This window comes from Pristis pectinata, chromosome 1 (assembly GCF_009764475.1).
Source record: "Pristis pectinata isolate sPriPec2 chromosome 1, sPriPec2.1.pri, whole genome shotgun sequence".
NCBI classification, from domain to species: Eukaryota; Metazoa; Chordata; class Chondrichthyes; order Rhinopristiformes; family Pristidae; genus Pristis; species Pristis pectinata.
The window spans coordinates 102382755-102409463 of NC_067405.1; the positions used below are offsets into that span (position 1 = coordinate 102382755).

The 26709-nt window shown below is 39.5% G+C and overlaps 1 protein-coding gene across 6 annotated transcripts in view; it reads right to left on the reverse strand.

The window, feature by feature from the left end:
- The window catches only part of stxbp6 (syntaxin binding protein 6 (amisyn)), a 250154-nt gene that overhangs the window by 201181 nt on the left and 22264 nt on the right, over nucleotides 1–26709 (reverse strand). For all 6 annotated transcript variants that reach the window (XM_052021985.1, XM_052022002.1, XM_052021961.1 and 3 more), the window contains one exon: nucleotides 16572–16764. In XM_052021985.1, coding sequence (XP_051877945.1) covers nucleotides 16572–16725 — 154 coding nt within the window. In that variant the 5' untranslated portion in view covers nucleotides 16726–16764. The remainder of the gene's footprint in view (nucleotides 1–16571; nucleotides 16765–26709) is intronic.

Here is a 26709-nt window from a genome sequence, read left to right on the forward strand (position 1 = left end):
TGATCCAGGAACCTAAAGCCCATCCTCCTGCACCATTCTTTCAGCCACACATTCACCTGAGCTATCTTTTATTCCTATACTCGCAAGCTCATGGCACTGGAAGCAATCCAGAGAATACAGCCTTTGAGGTCCTGCTCCCTAAATGGCTACCTAGCTCCCTAGCAGAACCTCAAATTCTATTCCTACCCGTATCATTGGTACCTATATGTATCATGACCTCTGGCTGTTACCTCTCCCCTTTCAGAATGTTCCACAGCTCCTCTGATACATCCTTGACCCCAGCACATGGAAGTCCGCTTAACAACATGCTGCCAAAGAAACACCAATCTGCCCTCCATACAATAGAATCACCTCCCATCATCACGCTCCTCCCCCCATCCTCCCAATCAGTAGGGCCCTTCATGGTGCCATGATCTGGGCTTTGATCTCCCCGGGAGTCCATCCCAACAGAATCCAATACGTTATACATGTTAGAGAGGGGAACAACGACAGGGGACTCCTGCACCACCTGCCCACCCATCCCCTCTTTCTGTACCCGTTGAGAGACCAGCTCACTAAACATACTGCCTCCTACATTCTCCGCATCCCGATGCTCCACAACAAGTCCATGTGCTGCTCCAACCACTCTAAACAGTCTGCAAGGAGCTGCAGCTGGACAGTTCCTGCAGGGAATCAGGGACTTTGGAAACGTCCCCAGTCTCTCTAAAACTACAGGAGGAACATAGCAATGCCCTAGCCTCAATTACTTTTATGACTACTCCCCTCAACTACGACAGCAAGATTAAAAAAACTTCATGTTATCACTACTCACTGAAGCTCGCACTTTGACCTCATCAGCCACACTTCCACCTCAAGACAGCCCTTCTCAAAATGGCCACTCCCACTAGAGCTTGCCTCCTTTTAGAAATGCCAAGGGTGTGTTAGGAAATGCATTCTCTCACCTGGACCCCACCCTTTCTAAACTGCCACTGCTTCTCCTCCTCGCTGTTAAGCCTGCCAGTTGGAAAAACTCTCTCTCTAACCTGGACCCTGCCTTTTTACACTGTTGTTACCATGGCCTCTCCTCCCAATTGCAGGGCCAGCTGGGAGGAAACTCACTTTCTTACTGGGACCCCGGCATGAGAGAAGACAGATCAGAAAGCAGATCCGATGACTCTTACTGTTGCCTTGTCTGCAGCAGATACATCAGTAGAGTGCTAAATATACATCCCTAAAATTACTTTCGTATTTCAAGTCAATAACCAGATGAAGTTTTAGTCAAAACTTCCATTAAATCAGAGATCTTGGGCCACATGCAAATTAAAATTCATAGACATAAAACTAGAGGGTACAGGTTAAGGGCAAAAGGGAGGATGTTTGAAGGGGATCCAAGGGGTAAATTTTTTCTGCATAAACAGTAGTCAGTACCTGGAATGAGCTACCCAAGGTGGTAGTGGAGGCAGAAACAACAACATTTAAGAGGCATCTGGGCAGGTACTTGAGAGAGCAGGGTATAGAGGCATGTAGAATTAATGCAAGTGGGATTGGTAAATATAGGCATGATGGTCAGCACAGTCGTGTTGGGTCAAAAGGCCAGCTTCTATGCTGTACAACTCCATAACCATCTGAAACTGTGCTTCATTATAATTTGGTTATTGTTCTGGATGCCTGGATCAAATCCAGATTGATTCATTTCTGACAACGCCCTGCAATGAAGAGCAGAGGGGGTAATATTTTAATAAATTGGAACATCTCTTGCCCCACAGACAGGATTTGACAGGATAGGCAGTCAGCCGAATATTCCAGTTCAGCACAGTTGAGCATTCAATCCATCAAATACTCGGCTCACGAATAAAGCAAACATTATGTCAAATCTGCTAAACTCATCTCACGACGATAAATCAATGCAAAATAATTCATCCATTTCTGAAATCGCCTTTCTCTACAAACCTTGATCGCTTTACATTGTGCGCAATACCAAACTCTCCAAACATCTGCCCAATTTAGTAAGATGACATTTTTTTTAAAAAATTACATGCAGCAAGAAACATCCCCAACTACAAACCCCTCGTGTACCACTCCCATCAAAGCCTCTCACCAGGCAATGTGATCTACAGTCCAGCAGTGCAGTCAATTCCAAGCCTTAAATATAAACATGTTTTCAGATTTCAGTCAATGCAGATGCAAACAAAAAGTGGGGGGGGGGGGAAATCCTATTCTAACACTTTAATGCTGCAACTTGCATGCAATACACTGACTGTGATGTCTCTGAATATGTAACTATATTGCAGAGGTTTTAAAATTCAAGCCTTAGTTTCTTTTAAACTAATGAACAGATAAATAAGATGACATAATATAGGACAACGATGACACTAATCCAAAACTGGAAGATTTATATTCCAAACTATGTGTACAATCTTGTTCATTATGAACGTGTAGCTTAAATGTGCATGCTGGCAAAAATCATGAATATGTTGTACAATTAGATTTCAGTGCATTCATCCTGTAGCAGCTTCCAGTGCAGGCTAAAAATGATTATCTCTGAAATTCAGAGAACACTACACTCATATCAAACAAAATGCAAATGCTGCACAGCTTTCACAGTCAAGAAATGGAATGGGTGAGAAGAAATTTGTAGATAATAAAATTTGCATTACAAGAAAGAAGACTAAAAGCAATTCACCCGTTCTTGGAGAAGCAACACTGCTTATGAAAAATGGGACCGTCATTCAGTTATGATTCAAAGTGTAAAATCCACTAAATCGCACCAAAAAAAATGACATTAAAAATACATCCTCTGTACAAATATACTTATTTCAAAAATTAATATATTGTATAAAAGGATATGGTAGAAAAATATAATACTACCATCCTGAACAAATGATAAATGCCACAAGGGGCTCCTCTACCTAACCACAGGTATGATTTTCTTTCATTAACCACTTTTCTCCCATTGTAAGCTGCCCATCAACATACTCACTCCAACCAAAAACAGGACCACATTCCGGACACAAGGTTTCTAATCTGAATAATTAATGCAACCTCTGTGGATTACTGCACAACTTGATCAGTAGCCAAAGAAGTGAGGCATTCTATATCATTATTACCTTGTGTGCTCTCAAGAACAGAGCAACCTAGCATGGAGTACTCCAAGACCATTAATAACATGATTTCTGTAAACAAACATCTAAAAATGCAATCAAAGCATTGTAATTCTCAGTGTACCTCTGCGTGTTAGCACCTTTCATTCTCCTAGAAAATATGAACAGGTTCTGAATTTGACTTTCAGTGAACTGCACAATGTCACTGCAATCAGTCGACAAAAGGGCAATTCAGTCTTATGATGGCAGCATACCACAATGCTTGTTCTCAAGTTCCTGTTATCTTAAAAAAAATTGAAAAAGCTACCACAACCTACACAATGAAGACTGCATTATTTGCTGCTATTTACTCGCACAGCCTTACACACTTCCCAAACTCATGCGCACAAAACTGGATTAGATAGTCTTGCTCCTTTCAAGGAGCACCTGACCACTAGTCACCAGCCAAAACTACTATTTTGACAGATTTTTTTCTTGCATGAACAGAGGAGCATCTTCAGCATGAATGAACTTCACTGTCAGAAGTTACATGAACCAATGTACAATTTCAATGCAAAATTGGGACAACAGTTACTTGGAAGAAGCACGTGATATTAATTAGGCACTTTACACTATAGTTTAAGGCAAGTAGTGGATATATATTCTGTTTAGAAGTAACCATGCTGACTACAATGACTACAGAAACAAGCCATGCCATACTTCAAAGTGCATCATTTATGTGCTCTTGGATTCTGGTATCATTTGCACAACTCTTTGGGTTAAGTAGTTTCTTCTGAATCTTGTATTGAATTCCTTAGTGACTGTCTTGGATCAATGCTCTTCCCTACAAATGTAAGCACTGTCTCTGTGCCCACTCTTCCAAAACCTATTTTGAAAAAAGACATTATTTACTCACCACTTAGCTATCTTTTATTTCCGTTTATCTCTTTCTGATGCAGACCCTCATTTCTGATATCATCCCTGTACATCCTCTGATACCTTTATATCTTATTTTACAGTATGGCAACTAGAATCTAATGCAGTACTTTTAAGTGATGTCTCAACAAGGTTCAAAACAGATTTCAGTACAACTTCCCAATTCTCCAAATCCTTTTTTGAAAATAAACATTACTGTTTCATCTGTTTTTGTAGCCTTGCTGACATATGGTGCAACTTCATCGCAAATAGTCTATTCGTACTTTAAGATCCCTCTTCATTTTTCTACCTCACCTTGACTCACACCTTCCAAGTAAAAACTATTCTTTGTACTAAAACATACTACCTTCCATATCTGTGTTGAACTGCATTTGCCAATTATTTGCCCATTCTGCAAGCTTATTAAAGTGGAACTGTTACTTGTTGGAAGTCTTCTCAACACTTGCCATCTCCCCACACTACAATATGGCATGATCCACTAACTCGTGACTTCTATACACCATTCGAGGTGACACAGACTACATGGTAACACAAACTAACCATATTTGGACTCTTTGCATCTACAAAGATGAATCCCAAAATGCATTTATGGATCTTGTCTTTTAAATAAATTAACTAAGAATAGTCTTTAACAGATTGATCTGCAATAATCAGTTAGGATCTGCAAGTGGCCAAAGACAAAGTGACATTGTTGGGGGACATTATCGGATGGATAAGAGGAGAAGATGTTTCAATTTTGTTTCCTTATAAGTGTCTGGCTCTTCCTTTGCCACACACTTCTATTTCTACCATGCAAGTGTTCACTCACGAATGAGGTAATGAAAAGATGCATGGGTAAATCATTTTTCTCAGCACAATTTATGACAGAACATAATCAACTGGCCAATGAGTATCACTTGTTTATGAACAACTGAAAAAGCAACAACAGGAACAGAATGGATGAGCCACAAAGCTCAAATGTTACTGAATACTAAGATCACAAATTGTGCCACTTTAAACACTTCTGTTAAAAATAGCTTCTCCTCCAAAACAAATCTGTTTTACCCTTTATTTCTCTTAGGATCGTGGATTGAGTGTATCATGTGGAGTGGTGTGGGAAGCAAGGGTTTTGCCTTGAGGGATGTGCACCAGAATAGTGAAAGTAAAAAGCCATGTCATTGGGAAGGGCTGCACTTAGAGGGCTGGTATCAATGTCCATAAGACATAGGAGCAGAATTAAACCATTCAGCCCATAAAGTCTGCTCCACCATTCAATCGTGGCTGATTTTTCCCCCCCAAGCTCATTCTCCCACCTTCTCCAGGGTACCCTTAATCCTTTTAGCAAACAAGAACCTATTAATCTCTGCCTTAAATACACCCAATGACTTGGTTTACACAGTCCTCCTTGGCAATGAATTCCACAGATTCACCACCCTCTGGCTGAAGAAATTCTTCCTAGTCTCAGTTTTAAAGGGACTCCCTTTATTCTGAGGCTGTGCCCTCTGACCCAGGAATCCCCTACTAATGGAAACATCCTTCCCACATCCACTCTATCCAGGCCTTTCAGTATCCGGTAGGTTTCAATGAGATCCCCCTTCATTCTTCCGAACTCCATTGAGTATAAGCTCAGAGACAAAAGCTCCTCAAACATGAAGCCTTTCATTTCTGGGATCATTCTTGTGAACCTCCTCTGGTTGTTTCCAGGACCAGCACATCCTTCCTCAGATTATGGGGCCCAAAAACTGAAAACTAGAGCTTAGACAGGGCTTCAATGTAGAAAATAAAAAAGGGAGGAACGTAGAAGTCAGACGAGGAAAAAAATTATCTTGAAAAGTCCAGTCCATGGAACGAAGTGGTAATTCAATTATACACAAGTGCAAAAGAACGGAACAGTTTAATAGCAAAGGAGAATGTCATATCAAAGATGGTAACAAGTGAAAATGGTGATTTATCAAAATGTACAATGTATTCATAAAGAGAAGTTAATTAATAAATAGAAATAAATTGGTTTCATCTAATAACCATTACAAAGACATGGTCATATGACGACCAAGAGAACTAACAAAATATTTCAGGGTACATTGCATTTAGAAGGGATAGAAAATGGAAAATCTGGGATTCAGAACGCTTCAGTTCTGATAATGAAGGATGATGGGGGGGGGGGGGGGAATAATCTAAAACACAGGTCAGAAAGTAGGATCAGTACAGTGGAAATCAAGAGTAATAGAATGGGTGCAAGTAATGTATTGACTTCTTTACTATAGCTGTTAGCACAACAGTGTTAAAGGATCTGCCAGCATTAAGTAGAATATCGATATCAATGAATTAGAATTTTATAGTGGATTGAAAAGTGATATAGGTAGATTTGGAGATTAAAAGATTTACCAGCTGATCAACAAATGCAAATAATTAAGTTTTTATAATAAATGCATTCCACTAAAATACAAAACCTTCATAGGAAGGTGACCCATTTGTCACCATGTTTCATTGGACACGATTTACCAATTACACATTGAAATTACTCTCTCTAATCAGTTCAAATTTCTCAAGTACTAAATTCTTTTCTGAGTACAGTGTACATTAGTCAATAATATTCTGGTTACTGTTTTCTTAAGTAATTAAGTTACAGTGGATCTGAAAATTTACAATAGCTGAAGTATCAGCAATTTCTTCATCTGCTGCATGAGTTGAAAGAGCAGTCACAATCTTACAGAATAATGGATCAGGTACAAGGGGCTAAATGCCCCATCCTTGTTTCTATTCCTAACCTTAATGTGCCTTTTAAGGATTCACAGTTGTCGTGATTGCCCTTTTCCTATGGGAAAAAAACATTGTTTAAAAGATTTCAATCAGCTTATCACTGATATGAACTGCTCTGAAGTTCAAATTTCACCTACTTGCTTGTGCAGCATATGAAAAAATAATGAACAGTAAAATATCATTTTGAGCTATGTACACATGAAGTACATCTGAGCATATTTTAGCCTAATGAAGCCAAACCGAAAGCAAAAATTAAAAAAAAACACTTAAGCACTTGGGGGAGGGTGGGTAGTGGGAACATTTCCAGCATACTGAGTGGACGACTACAAATTTCTCAAAGGGAGAATTAAAAGTCAAGTCTTATTAGGCGCTGAAAATAGATGTCCAATGAGGCTCAACCTGTACAATTTCCTTCACTTACTTTAAGTGCTGGTGTAAGCTAATTTTATTGCTGGTTGGGAGCTTTAGTTGATTTAAAGTCTTCTGATCAGTCACAATCTTGCTATATTGAACACATACAAATTAGGCCTACACTGTTCCTCCATGAGCTTCCAGTTTGGATTCCAAATGTTTAATATGTGCTGAACAAGCACAATACGCAAACAATTTTCAACCTCCAAAGTAACACTTAAGTTGCTCAAGCCACTGAAGTGGGGAAGTTTGGTACAAAAAGAGGCATGCAGGCAAGGACTTCCAGTTCTGACGCAGGATTTTCAACCTGAAACCGCCTGACTTGCTGAATGTTTTTACTAAGGACTTTCAGTCTTATAGCTTAGATGGTTGAAGCCTCAACAACTGATGACGTATACACACGAGGTCACATTTGTAAGGAATTTGAAGGAGGCAGCAAAGGCAGGGTAAATTTATGGAGAAGGATATGGATACATAATGCTCTTAATTGGAACTCTTTCAAAGAGTGCTAATCTTGATAATTCGTGATCTTCTGACTTTGCATTCTTCAAAGGCCTGAATATTATGATGCTAAAAACCATCAACAATCTGCATCCTTGCACCATAAAACTGGAACCAACATCTGGAGTCTGTACATGCAATTAAATAAAGTCTGGAGTTGCAGCAACTCCATGCCCCTGAACAGGGAGCACTGGTTTTCAACCTTTGTTGTGGTAAGCAATGATCTTGCAAAAGGTTCAGATACAGACGAACTATTCTCACTGTTCAATATTTCAAAAAAAAATGATGAGCTTTATTGGAGATGAGATTTTTTTTGATATATCATATGAATCTATAATTATTACTTAGCAAACTCTCTGGACCCAACAGACAATTTAATGTATGTGGATGAAGATTTCCTCAGAGAAAGTAAAATATTTCGTATTTTAAACAGTGATATTTCGTCTTCTGCTTTAATCTGTGTCTACATTCCAAAAATTATTCCAGCCTCTGCACAATGTTTGAACATGGTTAAAATTGTTCCTTTTACTTATTACTTTGCTTTGAGAGAATTCTTCAGTGATCGACTCCACAGCTCACTTGACAAGGTTGTTGCTGTCAGATATTAGCATCCTCATTAACGGACATCTAAAGCAACTGCAACTGGAAAAGGGTTTGTCCATTGCACAAAGTCTGTTAGATTATTGTGACATCTCCTATGAAGTATGGAGTGCCATCACTTCACTGCAAAAGTCAGCCATGTTCTTCAATTACATCTTTTTAATAGAAGGCTATTATGAAGCAATCAATGAGAAATCATAATTTGTCCTTCAAGACTTGAGCCATACCCCAAGATCAAGCTAGCATATACATTTACCATTAACCTCATGATATTCCAAAGCATTCACAATCAATGAAACATTTAGAGGGAATATGCACAATGATGAGATACATCATTGACCAATGTGTTTCAATGAAGGTGTCTTAAGGAGAACCAATGCCCTTACTCAAACAGATTTAGAACATTTATATCAAACTAAGAGCTGACAGAACCCTGACGCTGCTACAAACTCTGGATTCTGCATGGATATGCCATGAAGAGTTTTTGTTTGATTTTGTCTCCAAAGCAGAAGTCAACAAGCTGCTGGGAAGAAAGGTGCTGCCAGTGAATTGCAACCAACACAGGAATCGTATTGCAAATATTGTAGGAAAAACAAACTCTTATCATTAGTGACAAAGACTACACTAGTGTGCAGTAAGGGATAAGAAAATTTCATTCAAAATCTCAAAACAAACTAAATGTCACATTGACATTTATTACAAAAGTTAAGAGACGTTTACCTGTTCAAAGGTTCAGATGTATTTTCAATGTTCTTTAATTTTTTTTAATCTCCATGAGCATTCAGGCACCACACAGTCTGATTTTAGACTATTTTTTTCCCTCATAGCTAGTGGGCAAAGAACCAGCAACTCTGCCACACTGGGGAAAAAAATGACATTGCACAGAAGAGAACGCGCTATGAGCAATGACCATTTGCTGTGAACACAAACAGGATTCTGCTTTCAAACGTAATGTGTGTTTTTGCTGCAGAGCTCTGCTCTATCCACTTCAACACACATACACTGTCAGTTGTTACTTTCTTTCCAGGGTACATTCTACTGGACTGACACTTCAAGCACATCTGAAACTTTTTATTCAAGTAACTTCACTTAAAGCTTACCTGTAATAACAGAAAATCATAGGTAAATCCATGTCTGGTTTGCAACATTAGATCTAAAAGTTATTAAAGAAAGAAGGTGAAGGCAAACAAAGGGAGGGAGTGTGGTCGTTCAATCAAATAAACTATGCCAGCACTGGAGAAGGAAAATGAAATTAAGAAAACCAAGGCATCAGCCAAGAAATTCTGTGTAGCAGAGTTTTCCCTGCTTTCTGCAATAGCTTTTGATCTGCAAATGTACACCAGCATCTGTGCTTGCAAAGCAAGCTGTGGTATATTGTTTCACACTTGCCCACAGATGCCACCAATTGCAGGCTGTGGTATCAAACAGCAAGCAACACTAACTGGTTTCATACCTGATATATTGCCCAGTCACACAAGAAATGGCTTGAAGCTCGAGTGCAGAAGTAGATGGTCACTAAACAGTGGCTCCCTGATCCAGTGCAAGCTAAACCCTCGTTGTCCTCGGTGTTTCTGTGAAGTGCACCAATAAAGCAAGGCCTGGCATTGTAATGACATCACAGTAACAACACTTTTTTTTGCTGGACAACAGAGAAAGTAGGCATACTGTATGTAGGGAGAACCACTTGGTCAGGGTACCCACCTCCAACAGCCCGTGAGCCAGGCAGAAGTGTACCATGCCCAAGTTTTTCCCAGCGACTGCTACAAAATGAAATCAGGTTTCATTGTTCATTCTTCTTGAATGACTTTCAAACATGCCATTTGTACAAGCAATCGTGCAAAAACCACAAAATGTATGCATGAGAGGTCTTGCACACCAAAAGGCACTCTGCCAGCCCCATGAGTCCACCTCCGGCACCATTTTGGCACACTCTTGGAATTTATATGCCAGTGTGCACTAGATTAGAATTTAGGAATAAAAGCTATTCACTGCACAATAGTCAACAGATAATGAAAAGGGGATCAGGGAAATAATGGAAAATGACAAAGATACAAAACCTAGAGCAGTGATAATGGGACAATTCAATTATCCCCTTATGGATTGCAAAAGCAGCCAGCATAAAGGCTAAGGGGGGGGGGGGGGGAGAAGGTGGGGAGTGGGGGTGGTGTGATATGGTGGCAATAAGGGTCTACAAAAGGAAATCTTGTGAAAGTACAGGATATTGCTAAGATACTCTCAGGAGGAGAGGAGACATCAACAGTTTTAGCATAACTTAGAAAAAGTACAATTAGGTGTAATAATACATAACTGGAAGAGTTTTGTTCAAATAAATGGGAAGAAATATAATTGAACAAATGAAGCCATACCACAAAATGGTTCAAATACAGTGCAGATATACTCATACAAGAGGATAAGGATGGCATACAAAGTAAAGCTCCCTGTATGACTCAGAGATGGATGCTAAAATGAGACAAGTAGAAAAATAAAAAGGACAGATTTTTGACAAATCACATGGCTAATAATAGTATAAAGACAGTTTAAAATAGATAGGACAGAGGAGATTGAAACATAGGAATTAGAGCAGCAAAGACAACAGCAAATAACAAGTGAGCAACTAACATAACTATTTATAAACACAAGTACTGAAATGATTGCCAAAGAGTTGGAGGGCAACAACGAAGGGGCCAAAAGCGAAATAAAAGCAAAATGCTGGAGATAGTCAACAGGTTAGACAGCATCTGTAGAGACAGGAAGAGTCAAGATTTCGGTTTGACTGCCAAATACATCCTACATTTTGTGTTTTTCGGATATCTAGCACCTGCAGTCTTTGGCTTTTTAATTTCCAAGAGAAGGATATTTTGAACAGAGGATATGGAAAAGGTACTATTTTGCAGCTGCTTCCTCTAACAAGGATTCTGCCAATGAAAAGGGAGACAGCAGCGATATTCAACAGAAAAGGCTATTAAAAGTTAGCAATTCTTAAAACAGAAGCCAGCTGGTGCAAATGGAATGTCTCCTCAGTTACCAAGGAAGCAAAGGTGGTAAATTGTAGTTACTAATGCTTCGCCCTTCAACACAATGTTCTGCGGCACTGCATTGAGCAGTTGAGATTGTTACCAGAGGATTCGCTGATTCCAAATTTCATACTCCGTTTAAAAGGTAAATCTGAGAATTACAAGCTAATTAAACTTAAGCCAGGGCTACAGAAACAGAAAAATATAGAAAATTAAGTGGCGTTTGGTTTAGACAAATGCAAATCATGTTTGACTAACTTGGTCACATTCTTTTCGGGAAAATAGTGGAGAAGATTGATAAAGTTCATGAGGTTAATGTGAATTTGAACTTTCCTAAGTGTCACATAATAAACTTGCGAGCAAAATTATAGTCCAAGGATAAACAGGACAGTGGCAGAATCAATACAAAATTGGTTAGGTGACAGAATAGAGGTGAGTTATTGATTTTCAAATTGAATTATCTGGTATTCACCACAGTCAGTATTAGGATCATTCCCCTTTTGATATATATTCATTGATTTGAGATTCTAACCGACTCCAAGATTCCAGACGATACAAAACTGGGAAAAGTTGTGAACAGCAGAAGGAGGATAGCAACAAAGATTAGGAGGACAGGGACAAATTACTGAAATAGCAGGCATGTGACTTATGAAGTTTGCTGCAGAGAAATCAAGTCAAATTTTGGAGGAAAGAGGGCAGACAATAAAAACAAGATAATACAGATTTATTGGGGATACAAGGGGAGAGATGTCAGGCAAGGGTGCACAAATCCTCAAATATGGCAAGACAAGTTTTCACCAGAAATTAAGCTGACATTTGAAAGAAATTATGTACAATTGAGAGAACAGAATTATTTGTTCTATTTAGGTAGTGGTTTATTTGCGCAAGAATTAAACTGATTATTTTTTTTAAGACTGGAGGGTATACTATTAAAATTGCTCCTCACTCTCACACTAAAAATTAAGGCAGCTCTTAACTATGGAAAATTACAATTTAATAATTTTGGCCTTGAGGTGTGCAGGTAAAGATCTTTGCTCCTTGTCATCCTCCAAGTACTGCTTTCTGAATTTGACAAAGATCCAACATTAAGGAGAATAGACTATTATGCAGGTAATGTCATTACATAATTAAAACATACAATTACTCAACAATTAACCTCGAAAGTAGCACTGAATGCATAAAAGAAATTAAGGGGTGCCAAGAGATTTTCCCTTTGCAATCCTTATAGTTAAGTCACAAATGAATTTAGCTAAATTAAACGTCTTGGCTGGATTAATATATACTTCGTAGAGGAAGTAACAACCCCAACCAAATATTCCTCAGATTTATCACAATCTTTGATATCTGTACAACTGAATCTCATCCTCTCAGTGTGATCACTATACTACATTTTTCAACAATTTGTATTTATACAGCATGTTTGACCAAGTAAAACATTCATGCATGTTGGGAGGAACTCCACAGCATACTTCCAAACAAAACTTGACATTGAGACATTAGGACAGATGAGCGAAGAGATTGCTCCAAGAAATACATTTTAAGGAACACCTTAAATAAAGAGTTTCATAAATTATAGAGGTTCAGTGAAGGAATGACAGAGACTACAGCCCAGATAGCTGAAGGAGGTGCAGAGAGATTACCACAGTTCAGTACAACAGCTCCTCACAGCTACATCATTTAAGAACAAGAAAGTTTTCTCACAACCCATGAATGATTGAAAAGATTAATGGATGAGGAGCTTAATTGGGTACTTGGACCAATGTTGCTCCTGAAGCACATTAATGTCTTAATTTCAAGGTATAACCCACAATTTCATAATATATAGGTAACAACAAAAACTGGTCACTGAATTAGGTAACAATAGAGCAAAGGAATGAGACTGGTGCAACGGAGAAGACAAAAATAGGTGAAATTCAACAGAACAGGGTGAGCAAATACACTAACTGGTATAATGTTAAAGGGATAAAAAACAAAATTGAGGTGAAAATATTTAGATGTAGTAGTTAATGTCCTTCGGTGGCTGAAGGTTAAAGAAACAAATTGCAGACTGTTTGAGTAACTGGCAAAAGATTTGGCACAGGGTTTGGACGGCACCACCTTAAAGGCGGGTGTACAGATTCAATAATCACCTTCAAAAAGGAAATAAGAAAATTACATGGAGAAACAAATTGCGGGAATGAGTAGTAATGATATAGGTTGGATAGTGTGGTGGTGAAGTGGGGAAATTGTAACTCTGAGTGCTAGTCCATAATCCACGTGCGTAATTTAAATTGACACCAGAAAGCTTCTTGCCCAATGATATTAAATTAATTAAAGTGTTTATTAAAAAATCACTACGAGTTTATACAGCTACTTAGGCTAAACATGAGAATCAACAATTTCATTCAAACTTAAATCACAGTGCACATAAACAGCAAATCACTGCATTTCTTCATTTATGTTGAGTTAACAAAGGGAAGATTTATAACAAAAGAATGTGTATTAGTACTAGTCAAGGGACAAAATACTGTAACATCAGATTATGCCAACAGCAATAGCTTCAAATAAGTGAGACAACTCATTTAAACAGCAACCACTCCACCCACCACCACCACACCCCACTGTCCATGGATGAAAGATTAATGGACAAGGCCCATAAATGAGCTGCTAATTTAATGATGTTGGATTCCAAAATGTAAATTTAGAATAAGATGGCACAGAGTTTCATGGAGGTCAATAGATCTATTGCTAAATGAACAAATATAGGAATGAAAAAGAAAAAAGGGTGGTTATTAAGAACTGTAATGCTGAGGGACGGCAAAATCAGATTCCATTGAAATTTTCAAAAGATGGAATACCTATTTGAAGAGAATTCACTTGCAGGATCATAGGGAAGAGGGTGGAGTTCTGAATTAAACTGGAGAAATCTTTCAAAAGACCACACCGGTAATAGCAGCTCCTCTTCGCTGACCATCAATCCAGGCGCTCCTCAAGGATGTGTGCTTAGCCCACTGCTCTACTCTCTACACTCACTGTGCGGCTAAGCACAACTCAAATGCCATCTATAAATTCACAAGTGACAGCACTGTTGCTGGTAAAATCTCAGATGGGGACAAGACAGCTTACAGGAGTGAGACAGATCAGCTGGTTGAATGGTGTCACTACAACAACCTCACACTCAATATTAGCAAGATCAAGGAATTGATTGTGGAATTCAGGAAGGGGAAGTCATCAGGAGACCACATGCCAGTCCTCACTGAGGGGTCAGTGGTGGAAAGGGTGTTTCCACCACTGACCCCTCAATGGGCGTCAACGTCTCAAGGGATCCTGGGCCCAACACATTGATGCAATCATGATGAAGGCATGCCAGCGGCTCTACTTTATTAGGAGTTTGAGGAGATTTGATATGTCACCAAGGATTCTTGCACATTTTTATAGATACATGGTGGGGAGCATTCTAACTGGTTGCATCACCACCTGGTATGGAGGCTCCAACGCACAAGATTGCAAGAGGCTGCAGAGGGTTGTAAACTCAGCCAGCTCCATCACGGGCACAATCTTCCCTACCGAGGACATCTTCAGGAGGTGGTGCCTCAAGAAGGCAGCATCCATCACTATAGACCCTCACCATCCAGGACATGCCCTCTTCTCATTACTACCATTGTGATGGTACAGGAGCCTGAAGACCCACACTCAATGATCGAGGAACAGCTTCTTCCCTTATGCCAGATTTCTTAACAGTCTATGAACACTACCTCATTATTCCTTTTTTTGTTGCACTATTTATTTTGTAATTTATCATAATTTTTATGTCTTTGCACTCTACTACTGCTGCAAAACAATTTCACGTCATACAAGTCAGTGATAATAAACCGGATTCTGATTTGGGACTAACCCAACTAAAAATAATTTTTAAAAATTACCTAAGTACCGATGATAAACTCGAAAAGTTCGCATATTTTCATACAGAATCCAGGTGAATACAATTAAACAAAAGAGGCTCCCACTCCTTTACTGCATTTTATCAGACTTAATTCCTTAATGCACAATCCTCAACTATCAAAAAGCATGCAGTTATACCACACTTCAATATCTCACCTAATAATGTAATTTGATCACTATTTATTAAATATTCCCATATCAATTACTGATATTCTGTTAATGTTGCTATTGATGTTAATATAAAGTTGGGGAGAGTTGATGGATTGAACAGAAAAAAAAATTCCAAGAACATCAAGCTTCACTTCAATCTGACTCCTGAAGTTTCATTTATAGCCATAATTCTTAAATCTTAAACTTTTTTTGCAAAACCCAATTTGGAGTGGCTGCAAAACAGCAATTAAATAAATAAAGATAGCAGATTCAAAGTTGTTAGCACATTGTGACAAAGCACACAACTTCAGCACTTCACATATAAAAAGGTTATTATTTGCTTGTTGTCTGCAGATTGCAATTAGATACCAGTTCAAATGATGCAACATTTAATACAATGGCAAAACTACTTCAGAATCAGGACTATAAGCAGTATTAGCAGCAGTTGTTTACAGTATTATCCTTCAGAGGATTCAGGCTATTGTCAAGAATGGTCAATATGTCTAAAAATAGCAAAGGAAATAATGTCAATGACCATCTTAATATTTTACATATTCGGGTGTAAACAATGCAGCATTTGTTGTCTGAGGTCATTAAGAGCCAACCACCCAGTTTGGGACTGCAGTGATACACAAGGCTAGATTAAGCTCGACCGAAGATTTGGTAAGAACACAAATTCCCTTACACAAAGAACGTTAACCATTTTCAATATAAATAATAGACAAGTCTTAGTGGTGAATTTTCTTTGCAACAGGCCAGAAGTGATTATATTTATTTACTTTTATCATTTTCCACAAACAACATGAGCTTGCAGTCTCCAGTTGCTAACTCCATACCACAGCACTAAAATTATGGTCTGTCCTGCCCTTTAGTCAATTTCTTGCATAATGAAGCATGTCATAATTAACTGATCTTCTTCTGAACGAAGCTGATCATGAGACCGTGTTTATGAATGGACAAATTTAAATCAATCCGAAGCACAGACAACTCCCCATGAAGCAGTTTTATAACCACATAACAGTCCTTTTCATGAATGCTCTTAAAGTTTTTCAGACTGACTGTACAACACAACAACACTAGTTTAACCCTTTTTAGTTTGTTCTAGGTTGAAGATAAATGAATGAGTTTTGCCAGTCTAATTTTAATGCACACCACTTCATCTCTTCCAGCAGATGATGACATTTAATTAAGTAATCAGATGTCAATGAAGGAAGCAAAACAACCGTGACATTAACTTTACCTGACAGGCAGATGTAGGTCAAATATTCCCCTTGACCTCCTGTTGCAAGAAATGGAATCTTTTTTTTGGTTCTTCGTTTGACCTGGACGGCTGCAAGCATTCTCTCATCATGTGGAGCAAAAACCTCCTTGCTGATAGCAGATTTGGCACTCATCTTGGACAGGGAGAAGGGAAAGCAGCTTACTTATTGAATCTAAAAGGGAAAAAATATATAATTCAGTTCTCTGTATCATTTAGTTAGATGCGATAGAATACAGAATTCACAGTAAATTTTTAATACAGTTACAATAATCTTGCCAAAACATGTAGGAATTAAAACACTTTACACAAACTGGAATTTTTTTTAGAAAATCAAAACATGTTCAGTATGTAACCTTTATCAAAAAAAACGACTCGACATCAGGGAATAAAAATACTTGCAAGCACATAGTTCAGAAAAACTCAGTACAATTAAACTCTGGAAAGGATTAAGAATGAGCAACAGATTCCAATTAAAATCACTCAGTGTGAGAACACATTGGCTGAACTAGACCAAAACTGTACTATAGCTTCACATATTATTTAGCAGCATTGCGCATTTTCGTAACTCGTTGAATCACCCCCAAACAAAAAAACTACGATCCAAGGACATAATGTCTCATTCAAGCCTTGGAGATAAGGGTGTTACCACTGAGCTGTCAAGTGGTTATAGATCAGGTGCCAAGCCAGAACTTGACAATTTTTCATTGCTGATGCACTTTATTCTGCATTTTGGATGAGGAGCTGAACTGAGCTCCATCTGATCTTTGAAGTGGATGCAAAAAAATGCATGGCTATTTGAAGTGCCCTCAGCAAAATTCATCCCTCATTCAAAATCTAGAAGGATCCTAACTGCATCAACTTATGAAATGGATAGAGGAGTTTCAAAACAAAACATCCAGATCTCCAGCGTAAGATTTGTCAGATTAAGTGAAAACAATGGCTGAGCAAATGTTGAGCCATTCAGAAGTTAATGTAACACCTGAAGGAGCAATGGTGGCAGGCCTAATGTCTAAAATAAAGGATCCAAATTGTATTTCGATCATACAAAGTCTAATGTTTTTCTGGGTCCTGCCAGATATTTACTTTCAATTGCTTTCACAAACTCAATGGGCTAAAAGCATGACCAGCAGAAACACACTGGATCAGTTGCTCTTTTTGCCACAAATTTCCACGATTCCACAAATAGTTTTATGATGCAATCAAAAAAAGAGTAGGTTATTGCTGTCTCCAGGGAAAGCCAGCCAATAATCTACACGTCAAACAGGCACATATCAGTAAGGTATATACCAGCAAAGATATTGCACTCTATTATTGTGTAAGAAACTGTAAGCTCTAGGACCTGAAAGAAACATTTAAGGTCGGCAATGTAATTTGAGTAAAGACTGATAACGACTTTGAAGGGAAGAGCAAACATGCCTGAGGAAAAAGAAACTGTTCATGCCAGGTAACATGGGAGTCAAGAATGATCATTTGGGCAGAGGTGGAGATGGAAGAGTTCAGAGGTTGCTCTCATGTAACCAAGTGTGCAGCAGAGAGAATGAAAAATGAGAGTGCAGTTAAGGGTCTCCAAATTGGAAGGAGGAGTTGAAGGGTCAGGAGATTCTCAGTGGAAATCAAAACAAGTGAATGGGCATAGGGAAATGAGGCTATATGAGATGGGAACAATGAGATGGGTCACTAGGATAGCTCTGTACTGAGAGAATATACAAGGGTTAAGGCTACAGTGGGGGAACATTTTACATCAGAAGCCAACAGGGGAAAGTGTAATTGTTTTGAAATGATGAAAACCAATCCAATTAGAGGAGAAAGAATAATCCATTGTCTAAATTGTATCACAGCACACTCAAGAGAAACAAATTCTGATTCTCAACAGGAAACATATTAAATCTAGCAAATTATGAAGTTTATTTGCACTTCTGTTGGATGGCGTTAAATAATACTGCCTTCCAGGAGTAGTTCCTTCCACAATTAAATCAAGGGACAGTCAACTTGAAAAGAATGTTTTTTCCAGGAGCAACCCCAAAAAACACTGGAGGAACTCTAAGTCAGGCAGCATCTATGGAGGGAAATAGACAGTCGATATTTCTGGTTGAGAATCTCGAAGGGCCTTGACCTGAAACATTGACTGTCCATTTCCTTCCAATAGATGGTTTTCCTCCATGGTTGCTTCTTCGTCCTCAGTGGGAACCAGGATGGATAACGAAGCAAAAGAACTCCTTTATATCCACTTTAGAGATAAGAGAAGGTGCAGATAATGTCTCATCCAAAGCACAGTGCAGAGAGCTCTTAAAACCTATAATTTTGACAAGACTTTTGGTCAACTCTTTCAATGTTGTCAAACTGATAATTCTACCAGGATATCTTTTTAACATAGAAGGTACTACATCAATAGAAGTAGAGATGAGAAAATTGTTCAAACTTAAATTCCAATCCTCCAATGAATGACATCACTAACTCAATGCTACACGTTTATCCCTTATGGATACTTCACGCCAAAACTAATTACATGTTCATTTCATTATTTTTGAGATACATTTCCACAGGTACACAGCCACATTGTCTGGAGATTACCTCTGCCGACAAAGAAACTGAATTACATCAGCTTAAGGGCACGCAGCAAGGAGGATGTAGCTGTTCAAAGAGAAGCACATTTGTCCCAAAGTCAGTTTTGATTTTAAGAAAATCTAATAATCTATTTGCTAATGCAATAGTATTAAAAAAACAACCATGTTCAACATGCCAGCTGCAGCATTCCACAAAATTATCATTGTCTCCCCCAAAAGGAGAGTGGGATTGCACGATTTCACTGCCTGTAGCTCTGCAGCTCAAAGATTCAGATTCTGTTTTTACACAAACAGAAGTCCCTGCCATCCAAATTAAAAATCCAATACATACAATGGTGCCACTCTCTCCCAAGTGCAGTATCTTAATTGCTGATTTTCTCTCAAAAGCAGGACAGCAGAAGATCCTGTTCTGCCTATCAAGCCCGATCTCACAAGATCAAGATCATGAGTGATTTTCAATCTCAGCTCCACCTTCATGTGCTTTCACTTACTGTCCAAACATCTCTCTCCCCATCTCGAATAAACTCAACCACCAACCCTTCTATGAGACAAAGGATCGCAAAGGCTCAACTCTTCACGTGAAGAAATTCCTCCTCCTATTAGTCTAAAATGACTGAACCCTTATTCTAAGATTGTAATCCTTGGTTCTAAACTCTCCAGCTGGGGGAACATTCTCTCAACATCCACCATGTCAAGCCCCATGAGAAATTGAATGTTTCAACAAGATCATCTCTCATTTGCATTAGCTCCTAAGAATATAGGAGTGGTGTGCTCACTCTTCATAAGACAATCGTCTCTTCCCAAAAACTAGTCCAATCTTTACTGCACTCCCTTTTCAATTACAGATATATTCTAACCAAAAGAAATAAACACTGCACAGTACTTCAGTTATCAGCTCATCAAGGGTCTGCAATAAGACTTGCTAAATATAACATCCCAATACCTTTCAAATAAAAGGCAAGTCTCCCATTTGCTTTCCTCCTCAACATCTTTACTATTCCAGTAGTGCCTTTTCATTTTCCATTCTACTGCAACTTTTCATCCAAACTCTGCTGACTGCATCCCAATTCAATCCCAAGTCCTCTTGGTCTATCAGCCACTCTCATTGATCCACATTAACTTCTGGTGTGGCAACTTCATTCCCAATTTAAAAATTCTCATCCTGGTTTTCAAAACTTTCCAACAACCTCACCACTCCCCATCTCTGTGTACTCTTCCAACCTTACAATGACTGCCACCCTAAACATTCATCCCCTTCATTAGTGTCCACCATTTACAAGATGCATTGCTGCAACTTGCCAAAGCTTCTTCAAAGACAAGGACTAAACCCATGAACACTGCAGCCTAAAAAGCAAAGGCAGTAGGCCATGACTTCTAAGTTCTCCTCCAAATCTCGTCATCCAGACTTTTCATCAGTGACTCCGTGGGTAAACACAGCTCAAACACCATCTATAAATTCACAGAAGACACCACTGTTGTTGGTAAAATCTCAGATGGCAGTGAGGAGACATGCAGGAGTGAGATAGATCGGCTGGTTGAGTGGTGTCGCAACAACAACCTCGTACTCAATGTCAGCAAGACCAAGGAATTGATTATGGATTTCAGGAAGGAGAAGTCAGGAGGACACACTCCAGTCCTCATTAAGGGGTCAGTGGTGGAAGGGGTGAGCAGCCTCAAGTTCCTGGGCGTCAATCTCAGAGGATCTATCCTGGGCCCAACACATTGATGTAATGATGAAGGCAGCAAGCCAGCAGCTCTACTTCGTTAAGAGTTTGAGATTTGGTATGTCACCAAAGACGCTTGCAAATTTCCACAGATGTACAGTGGAGAGCATTCCGACTGGCTGCGTCACCACCTGGTATGGAGGCTCCAATGCACAGGATCGCAAGAGGCTGCAGAGGGTTGTAGGCTCAGCTAGCTCCATTATGGGCACAACCCTCCCCACCACCAAGGACATCTAAAAGGCAGTCCATCAAGAAGGAAGCATCCATCACTAAGGACCCTTCCCATCCAGGACATGCCTTCTTCTCGTTACTATCATCTGGGAGAACGTACAGGAGCTTGAAGACCCACACTCAATTCAGGAACAGCTTCTTCCCCTACACCAGAGTTCTGAATGGTCCTTGAACCCATGAACACTACCTCGTCATTCCTTTCTTTTTCCAATTTATAGTAATTTTATGTCTTTGCACTGTACTGCTGCCACAAAACAACAAATTTCATGTCATATAAGACAGTGATAATAAACAGATTCTGATTTGTGCATCACAATCTTGGAACACCTTACTGCATGAACTGCAGTGATTTAAGGCAATGAATGCTGGCTCTTCCAATGATGCAACATTCCATGAATGAAGGGAAAAAAGCTACTTCGATTTGCATTGAAAATTTCTGCATCATTTTAGCATTATGAATAAATATACTTAAGTGCAATCATGTTTGCATACAAAGTATGGTGTACCAAATTAGTACCATTTTGCTGAGGTTTTTGCATGTCAATTTTCACCAAGTTTCATATTTTGCAATGCCCAGCTTCAAGTACAAACAAGAAATTAATGCATGCTTAAAAGGAAAAATTCTACCACTATCCTGGGAATCATCAGAAACCAATGCATACATAAACTGGGAAGTGTTCAGACTTGGAAATTCTTTATTGCCTTTGGGGAAAAAAAAAATACACTTACATCAACTGAGCCCATCATAGCAGCTCTGAAACATTCTGAAACCAGCCCCACAGTTCTTCCCCAACTGTAATTAGTTCACTCATGATCCTGATCCGAAGAGGACAATCTGGGTGTTCCCAAACCAGAAACCACAGATGAACCAGGAGATCCACTCCCTACTGAAGTCTCTGACTACGGCGTTCAAATCCAGTGACCCTGACCTATACAAGAAATCGAGATACAACCTCCGTAAAGCTATCAGAGGTGCCAAGATACAATACCAGCCCAAGATAGAGTCCCAGATCAGCTGTCAGTTATGGTAGGGCTGACATGCTATAAAACAAAGTCGGGCAGCACCACCGACAACAGCGCATCCCTTCCTGATGAGGGAAACGCATTTTATGTGCAATTTGAACAGAAGGGGTTTGGAATGTCACCACCCACCCCGACAGCCTTCAATGCACCTGAACCCACAGTCACCGTTGCAGACATCAGTCTTCCGGAGAGTGAACCCGCAGAAAGCATCTGGCCCAGATGGTGTCCCCGGCTGTGTCCTTAGATCCTGTGCAGATCAGCTGGCAGGGGCACTTGCAGACATTTTTAAACCTCTCCCTACTTCAAATTGAGGTTCCCACTTGCTTTAAGACCACTATCATCCCCGTACCAAAGAAAAAAAAGGTAACATGCCTTAATGGCTACCACCCGGTGGCTCTGACGTCCACCATCACGAAGTGCTTCGAGAGGCTGGTCATGGCACACATTAACTCCAGCCTCCCAGAAAACCTTGACCTACTGCAATTTGCCTACCATTGAAACAAGACTACGGCAGACGTCATCTCCCTGGTCCTACACTCATCTCTGGAGCATCTAAAAAGTAAAGATACCTACATTAAACTACTGTTTATTGACAACAGATCCGCCTTCAATATCATAATTCCAAGCAAACTCATCTCCAGACCCTGAGACCTGGGACTCAACACCTCCTATTACAACTGGATCCTTGACTTCCTGACCAACAGACTGCCATCAGTAAGGACAGGCAGCAACACCTCAGCCACGATTATTCTCACAACTGGTGCCCCATGAGGCAGCACCCTCAGCCCCGTTCTGCTCCCTGCACACTCACAACTGCGTGGCCAGATTCTGCTCTAGCTCCATTTATAAGTTTGCAAATGATACCACCATAGAGGGCAGTATCTCAAAAAAATGAGTGAGTGCAGAAAGGAGATAGAGAGCCAAGTGACATGGTGTCATGACAACAACCTTTCCCTCGATATCAGCAAAACAAAAGGAGTTGGTGCACATGCTCCTATAAGATATCTTTAGTCACATGTATATTGAAACACACAGTGAAATGCATCTTTTGCATAGAGTGTTCTGGAGGGCAGCCTGCAAGTGTCGCCACACTTCCGGCGCCAACATAGCATGCCCACACTTCCTAACCTGTACATCTTTGGAATGTGGGAGGAAACTGGAGCACCCAGAGGAAACCCACGCAGTCACGGGGAAAACGTACAAACTCCTTACAAACAGCGGCAGGAATTGAACCTGGGTCGCTGGTGCTGTAATAGTGTTACGCTAACCACTACGCTACCGTGCCTGTATATATCAATAGTGCAGAGGTCGTGAGACCAGAAGGCACAGGAGCAGAATTTGGCCATTCGACCCATCGAGTCTGCTTTGCCATTCGATCACGGCAGATTTATATAAAGGGATGTCCTTTTATTCTGAGGCTGTGCCCTCTGGTCCTAGACTCTCCCACTACTGGAAACATTCTCTCCACATCCACTTGATCCAGTCCTTTCAATATTCAGTAGGTTTCGATGAGATCCCCCCCCCCCCCCCCCCCCCACCCTTCTAATCTCCAGTGAGTACAGGCCCAGAGCCAAACGCTCCTCATATGTTAACCCTTTCTTCCCTACTATTTAGTTTAAAGCCCTATCCACAGCCCTAGTTCTGCGATTCGCCAGGACCCTGGTCCCAGCATGGTTCAGGTGGAGCCCATCCCATCGGAACAGCTTCCCCAATACTGGTGCCACTTCTCCCACAATCTTTGAGCCACACATTTGACTCTCTGATCTTATTGACCCTGTGCCAATTCACACATGGCTCAGGCAGCAATCCAGAGATTAACACCTTTTTGGTTCTGCTTTTTTAGTCCTTAGCTGCTCAAATCCTTCAGCAGAACCTATTTCCTTGTTCTACCCAAGTCATTGGTACCCACATGACCACAACAACTGGATATTTCCCCCTCCCACTCCAAATTCTTCTGCAGGTCAACAGATTGGAAAACATTGGATAAAGTAAAAGGGAGAGTGCAGGACAGGTTACTGAAGTGTCCAGAATAAAAAAAAGACAGTTTAGAAAGGGATAATTTCATGCAACATGGAGACAAATTTGAGGAGTAGTGAATATAGGACTGAAGGTCACAAGATCACAAGACAAAGGAGCAGAAGTAGGCCATTCGGCCCATCAAGTCTGCTCCATGAGCTAAACTATTCCTATCGTCCCAATTTCCAGACTTTTCCCCATATTCCTTGATACCTTGACTAATTAGATACCTATCAACCTCCTCCTTCAATGCCCCTAATAATCATGCCTCCACAGCTGTATGTGGCAAAGAATTCCATAAGTTCACTACCCTCTGGCTTAAGAAATTTCTCCTCATTTCTGTTCTAAACAGGTACCCTCTAATTCTAAGACTGTGCCCTCTAGTCCTGGACTCACCCACCAAGGGAAACAGCTCAGCCACATCTACTCTGTCCAGTCCTCTCACCTTTCAAAATGTTTCTCTGAGGTCCCCTCTCATTCTTCTGTACTCCAGTGAGTATAGTCCAAGAGCTGACAAACACTCATCATATGCAAGCCCTTTCATTCTGGGAATCATTCTTGTAAATCTTTTCTGAACCCTCTCCAACATCAGTACATCCTTCCTAAGATAAGGGGCCCAAAACTGCACACAGTATTCCAAATGAGGTCTCACTAGTGTCCCATAGAGCCTCATCAACACTTCCTTACCTTTATGTTATACCTCCCGAAATGAATGCCAACATAGTACTTTAGTACTTGCATTTTTTACCGCCAATCTAACCTGGTGGTTAACCTTTAGGTTATCCTGTACGAGGACCCCCAAGTCCCTTTGCACTTCCATACTTTGGATTTTCTCCCCATCTAGATAATAATCTTCCCGTTTATTTCTTCCAAAGTGCACAACCGCACATTTCTCAACATTGAATCTCATCTGCCATTTCTTTGCCCATACTCCTAAACTAGGTTTCTCTGCAACCTTCCTGTTTCTTCAATACTCTCTACTTCTCCACCTATTTTGGTGTCATCTGCAAACTTAGCCACAAAACCATTTACTCCATAATCTAAATCATTGACATACAATGTAAAAAGAAGCGGCCCCAACACCAACCCTTGCGGAACACCACGGAAACTCCAATAGGTTGGTCAGGCAGGATCTTCCCTTCATGAAACCATGCTGGCTTGGACCTCTCGTCTTGCACCTCTAGGTATTCTATAACCTCATCCTTGAGGATCGATTCCAATAACTTTCCTTTTTTTTACAATATTTTTATTAAATCCATGAAAAAAAGAGCACATGCATCAAGAAAGAGTAAAAGTACTACTAAATACATTGTGTTAAATCATACTTAGGATTACCATACTCTAAATCAATAATCACATATAGTAGTTAGTTAATAATGGAAGAAAAAATTGAAATATTTTATTACAAAAAAAATCTACCCCCACTACCAAAACCCAAAGCCGTTAGATAGAAGAAAGAGCAAGGAAAAACCTTAAAAAAACGTAAGTGTCAGCCAATATCTGCGTTTTAGTCCCCAAATCAGAGATTTAGAAAATAATTCAAAAAGGGTCCCCACAGGGTTTGAAAGTCTAGGTTAGATTCAAAAACTGAACAGCGAATCTTCTCTAGATTCAAGTATGACATAACATCCCGTAACCACTGAACATGCATAGGCTTCCTTCCATTTAAGCAACACTGCTCTCCTGTCTATAAGAGAAATAAAAGCCAGAATATGTAAATCAGAAGCCTTCAAAGTTATATCTTTTTCTCCAACAATCCCAAATAGTGCAGTCAAAGGATTAAGTTTAAAAATTTATTTTAAGAAGTACAGAAAAAGTATGAAAGACCTCTGTCCAATATTTTTTTAAGACTCTGACAAGTCCAAAACATGTTAATTGAGGAAGCCACTCCGTTATTGTATTTATCACAGTAAGGAGATATATCAGAATAAAAATGGGATAGTTTATCTTTAGACGAGTGAGCTCTATGGACCACTTTAAATTGAAGGAGAGAATGACGAGCACATAATGATGAAGTATTAACCAACTTGAAAATTTCATTCCAAGTTTCCTCAGAAATTGACATCTGCAAATCTTGTTCCCAAAAGTTTTTAATTTTATCTAGTGGCACCTTACTCATTCCTAACAATCTGTCATAAATATTACATATTGAGCCATCCTGAAAGGGTTCCAAATTAAAAATTACATCTAATAAATTCTTATCAGGACACAAAGGAAAAGAATGTAATTGAGATCGAAGAAAATCTCTAATTTGTAAATATCTAAAAAAATGAGTTTTTAGTAAATTATACTTGGTAGACAATTGTTCAAACGAAGAAAGGTTTCCTCCAACAAACAGATCTTGAAAACAAGTAATACCTAATTTGTCCCACTCTTTAAAAACTACATCAGTCATAGAAGGTTTAAAAAAGTAATTAGAGAAAATGGGACTGGACAAAGAAAAACCTCAATAAATCAAAATATTTTTTACATTGTAACCAAATCCTCAAGGCATGTTTAACTACTAAATTATCTGTTAGTTTATTTAATGATATTGGACGTGAAGAACCAAGCAAAGAG